Consider the following 5,696-nt stretch of genomic DNA (forward strand, 5'->3'; position numbering starts at 1 on the left):
CCCTACATGCCTCTCTCTGCGGAGCACCTGATTAGGAGCAGCTGCCGCCCGTGGCTCAGGAAGGCAGCCAGCGCACCCAGAACCCAGACGCCACGGACCGTCCGCACACACGCTGCTGAGCGTGCTCACACCTGCCTCAGCCATGGTGAGTGGAGTCTTCATTCATCTTCACTCATTCCGCCTCTGATCACCCCTCTGCTTCATGCTCCTGCTTCAATAACATGAGACTAGGACTTGACATGTCATTATTTTTATGTTATTATTTTACATTCAAGGTACAAACAGAATGCGTCTTGGAATGGTCCATAAAAAAAAAAAAGAGTCTCGTTATTTTCCACTCAGGCAACCCAGGATTGTGATGCTTTTCAAACTAGCAAAATGGGCTCTAAACTAAAACTAATCTGGTAGAATTGCATCTCTCCTTTTCTTTTGGAAAAAAAGGTTCGTAAAACTGGTTCATGACTTCAGAAATACCTGCTCTTCATGGGTTTAGATTGAACATGTCCCCCGCCTTCCCCATTTGTCTGCTTGCAGGATTCTTGGCAGCTTGATGAAATCTGAGCCCTCCCTCGATGGAGCCTGCCGCCACGCCGCGAAACGACACGCTTTTCCCCGGCGGGATGGAGAACGCCACCCCGGCTCTCCAGCTGGGGTGGAACCTGACGCAGCAGGGGCAGGAGCTGGGCGCGATGCCCCAGAGCCCCCTGCAGGTGCAGGTGGTGACCATCCTGCTGGCGCTGCTCATATGCGGGGTGGGCATCGCCGGGAACATCATGGTGGTGCTGGTGGTCCTACGCACCAAGCACATGATGACGCCCACCAACTACTACCTGGTCAGCCTGGCCTTCGCCGACCTCATCGTCCTGCTGGCCGCGGGCCTGCCCAACATCTCCGACGTGGTGGCGTCCTGGGTGTACGGCTACGCCGGCTGCCTGTGCATCACCTACCTGCAGTACCTGGGCATCAACGTGTCCTCGTGCTCCATCACGGCCTTCACCATCGAGCGGTACATCGCCATCTGCCACTCCATCAAAGCCCAGTTCATCTGCACCGTGTCGCGGGCCAAGAAGATCATCGCCTTCGTCTGGGTCTCCACCTCGCTCTACTGCATCATGTGGTTCTTTCTGGTCGACACCAACGAGACGGTCTTCGCCGACGGGGTGGTGGTGAAGTGCGGCTACCGCGTCTCCAGGAACCTCTACATGCCCATATACTTCCTGGACTTCACGCTGTTTTACGTCATTCCGCTGATCGTGGCCACCGTGCTGTACGGCCTGATCGCCAGGATCCTGTTCATGAGCCCCCTGCCGGCCAACCCCGGGGACCGGGTCGGGAACGACTCCGTCCACCAGGGGAGGTCCAGCAGCACCATCAAGGTGTCCTGCAAATCCAACAAGGGAGCCGTGACGTCCAGGAAACAGGTATTCGAATGTCGTACACGTGCTCGAGATAACCGATTAGATAACTGCCTAACGCGCTCACACTCATGCAGTTACACACACACACACACACACACTCTCTCTCTGTCACACACAAACACACACACACTCTCTCTCTCGCACACACAAACACACGCAGTCTCTCTGTGTCTCTCTCACACACACATACACACACTCTCTCACACGCACACATATACACAAGCCTTTAGACAATGACTAATGACTGAAATAAAGCACAAGCAACTTGATCTTTTTGTATAGTGATTATAGGTAATTTACAGTGATTACGGGTAATTTACAGTGATTATGTGGGGCATTTTAATTGCCTCTTGAGAAGAAGTCATTCAATAAATCAATGTATTATTCGTATAACCTGATTCAGATAAAAAATGGACAGGTTTTCTTCTGAAAGTTCATTGCAATGACATATAATTCTTCACACATTCATTCTTTTGTGAGCTAGAAATAATAAATATGAACAACTTGACAAACATCTTAAATATTTGAGGCATCGATTTCCTGTTGAAGGATATGAACTAAGCATTTTGCTAAACCAGTAATGTGCTCTTCCCTCCTCAAACCATTGGATTAGAATGCTGTGAAAGCCCAGCTATGAAAAACCATCCCCTTATTCTTCTGAGATTGTCGCACACAACTGGTTTCCCAAAGTTGGGTAAAAAGAAAGACATTTTACATGCAGAATATGGTTATTACATTTAAATTGAGCAAATGCACATATTTGGAAATGAGTGCGCATAATACATGAAACATGTACATACAATACATGGAAGTCGTATGTCAGTCACAACCAAACGTAGTAGTTAGTACATAAACCTAAATCTAAACATAATGTTAGATGCTATAGTAAGTGCAAGAGGGAGGTTGAGAATGCCAGTGCTTTGAGGATATCATATCGGAAATAGCATAGGTATGGCTAATAAACTCCATATTAAATGCTCAGGGTTAGTTGAGCCAAGATGTACTGCAGTGCATCATTCCACCACTGGGGGGCCAGAGTAGAGAGGAAGTGTGACAGAGTGGATGGCCCCTTTAGGCGAAGGATAGATAAACAGCCATGTCCAGGGGTAACAGACATAAGCAGTATGTGCCTTACAGATTTACAGCCAATACTTCTGATGCTCTGAGGGCTTAATAATACCCACAATGCCCCAAACCTGCTCTGTGTAGTCTACCTGAAAGAGTATAATATATGGTGTAATGTTTTTAGAACATTCATCTTGAAGAAGAACTTCATGATGTAAAAAAATATATATTCCAAGTCGTGACAAAAAATGTCAGAAGCCTTTAATATATGTAATATGCTGTTTATAAGTGTAAACAATATTTTCTGTGTAAACAGTATTCTAATAAGTGTTAATGGTAATCTCCTTACTCACAGAGGTGGAAAGGTGAAACGGTAGAAGGGGGTGGAGGTGGTGTTGTTGGTTGGGTGTGTGAATCATTACTATCCCAGTTTTCCAGTAATCTTTTTTGTGTGCATTTTTTGTGCACATGTTTGGGGGTGAGGGGAAAGATAGAACACAGTTGCATCAATTCAGCTGCTTAAGGCATTGTGCCAGAGCTATATAAAAGACTAGAAGATTATATTAAAACACACAAATATAGCATTTTTTTTCTTAGGTTTTCATAAAGGAAATTGAGCCTGCAACACAGTGGTTGAAATGAACCATTGCTTTTCAAGTCAATGAATAAATGTACCACTTACATTATTGTAGTCTTTATATGACACAGTTTAATCAAATAGTTCATTCGTTTTATTAAACCTTTTGATGTAATTTCCTGTAGGACTGAAAATTTCCATTACAAAGTCCAACTTTTTAAATCTCAGATCTCTTCCATAATGCACCAGTGCAAGCTCTTACTCCATGAATGTTAGCTATTGCTGTTACTAACAAAAATCTGTGCCTAAGCCAATGCTAACTCATTCATTCTCCCAATAAAACAGGTCACAAAGATGCTAGCGGTTGTGGTCATCCTGTTTGCCCTGCTCTGGATGCCCTACCGGACGCTGGTGGTGGTCAACTCCTTCATGGACCCGCCATACCTCAACACCTGGTTCCTGCTCTTCTGCCGTATGTGCATCTACACGAACAGCGCCATCAACCCCATCATCTACAACCTGATGTCCCAGAAGTTCCGGGCCGCGTTTAAGAAGCTCTGCAAGTGCAAGAAGCAGCACCCCGAGAAGGTGGCCAAGTACAACGTACCGGTGTACTACAGCGTCATGAAGGACTCCTCCCACGAGAGCCCGGACCATGACGACACAGAGCAGGAGGACATGGGAGGATACTCCGTGGCCACCAAGAAGGTCAACTTCACCGACAAGTGCAAGGAAACGGGCGCCATGTTCAGCATCGCCTGAGGACACTCCTCCCACCGGCCGTGTAGCTTTTCCAGCGGGCGGGTCGGGGGGCGAGAGAACGCTCGCTGGTGTCGAAAACAAACATTTCGATTGACAGTGAGCCACGCTTCAGACGAGAAAGACTTAAAGCTTGTCAATTTTTGCCAGAAGAAAGATGAAGTTCACCAACTGATTTTCCTTTAGCACAACCCTTAATCTGTTTTGTTATTTCATACATGGCATCTGCTAGCTATACAAGCTATGTAGCTATCGCAGTATCTTTGCTAATATGTGTTACATTAACCATACAAATAATTCAGCCTGATTATTTTGGTAATCAAGCCTGATACGAACCTCACCGTCAATATTGCCAGAAATGACTAGCCAAAATATCTTTTGGAGAGAACAAATACATTTGTATTGCATGACTAGCAAAGATTCTGTGCCTGGCTATTCAAACAGAATTCCCTACAAACACAAAATGTTTTTGTGTTTTCATTTTTTGAAGCACATCTTAATCTAGGGCAGTAATCGTTATGGCACTGGGGCACTTGGAATACTTTTTTTGGGCTCCCCATTTTGCTGTGTTCGTTTTCAGAAGTCACTTACTATGTAAATAAGTTGTTACTCATTTCTATGGATTGCAGCTCTCTGGTATGCCTATTCAGCAACATACAGCAGCTTCCCTTCCATTACAATGGAGAGCTGAGTTTTTGCAGCTCTCCTTCAAAAATATAATTATGTAGAACCATTTCAATCTGACATTACAGGGGAGATTAGACAGTTTAGAAATACCCCAGGCATATGGCATTGCAGTCCTTTTTCAGTTGATTATACTTGTCAGTTAAAATAAATTGATTCCCAGTTGAATTTCTGTTCAGCCAACTCAGATATGAGTTTCCCTTCTCATCCTCAAGAGACATTTCTGAATAACTGGCTATATAAACGATAAATAACCAATCCCAGTCTGGAATTCATTTAAATCAGCACCTTACTTGTGGTGTACACTGTGGACGTAAAGATAATAATAAGATGAATTATGACAACAAATTAATCTGAAGCCCTTAACAATTGGGTGAAGCTGAATAAAAATGCTCAACTTGACATGCTATTATTTTACTCTCAACATACAAAGAGAATGCATATTTAACTAGGTTAATGGTCCATTAAAAAAAACAAATGACACTCATTATGTTCCACTCACACAACACGGGATTGTGAAGCATTTAAAACTAGTAAAATGGGCTGTAAGAAGGAAGAAGGCTACGGTGTATTTCCAAAATAAATAAATAAAAGCTTGAATCATGTGATGGCCTTAGGCAGTTCTGTAGGCTAGAATGAAGACATTCTGTGGAGCTCAGATCTGACTTCAAAAGTGCTTCTGAAGTCACACTTGGCTGTGTAAAAATATCCAGATGTCACACCCCTGAATCGGCACTCGTGGTAGACAGGAAGGAGAACTTCATGGGCTAAAAAGAATTTGTAATGATCTCAAGACCATTATCACGTCGTGAGGAAGTCTCCAATTCTGGAAGGTCATTTTATCATTTTGTCAATTTATGCCTTGAGATTTTTTTTAATCTCTTTTAACTCTCTCTCTTTATTTGCCCACCTATTTATCCCCCCTACAACTGCTTGGTCACATAATCCACCCAATACTATATGCATATATCTGTTCTGTTGGCCAACAATGATGAACTTGGCTTTACCAGCTGACTTTATATTTTTACCACTATGCGCCTAATAATAGTAATAATCAGTGTTTCGCAGGTTCACAGCACTGCTATACGTGACTCAGGTAGTGTTGTAGCAACATATATGGAGGCTTCAAGTGTAACACTGCATTGGTTAGACCTGCAAAAGCAGCTCAACGCTGTAAGGAGGTTGTTGATGTT

At 43.9% G+C, this 5,696-nt stretch overlaps 1 protein-coding gene across 1 annotated transcript; it reads left to right on the forward strand.

The window, feature by feature from the left end:
• Positions 1 to 689: 689 nt before the first annotated feature.
• Positions 690 to 3,822, forward strand: LOC133139244 (thyrotropin-releasing hormone receptor-like). The gene is made up of 2 exons (XM_061258665.1): positions 690 to 1,421; positions 3,406 to 3,822. Exons 1-2 carry the CDS (start codon positions 690 to 692, stop codon positions 3,820 to 3,822), a joined length of 1,149 nt encoding a protein of 382 aa, XP_061114649.1.
• The last annotated feature ends 1,874 nt before the right edge of the window (positions 3,823 to 5,696 follow it).

Source organism: Conger conger, chromosome 10 (assembly GCF_963514075.1).
Source record: "Conger conger chromosome 10, fConCon1.1, whole genome shotgun sequence".
Classification (NCBI taxonomy): Eukaryota; Metazoa; Chordata; class Actinopteri; order Anguilliformes; family Congridae; genus Conger; species Conger conger.

What these genes read in the sequence shown, in the direction of transcription:
- LOC133139244 (XM_061258665.1), top strand. Translation starts at nt 690, where the DNA reads ATGCCCCAGAGCCCCCTGCAGGTGCAGGTGGTGACCATCCTGCTGGCG. An exon ending in CCGTGACGTCCAGGAAACAG is followed by an intron (nt 1,422 to 3,405) that starts GTATTCGAATGT and finishes CCAATAAAACAG; the next exon opens with GTCACAAAGATGCTAGCGGT.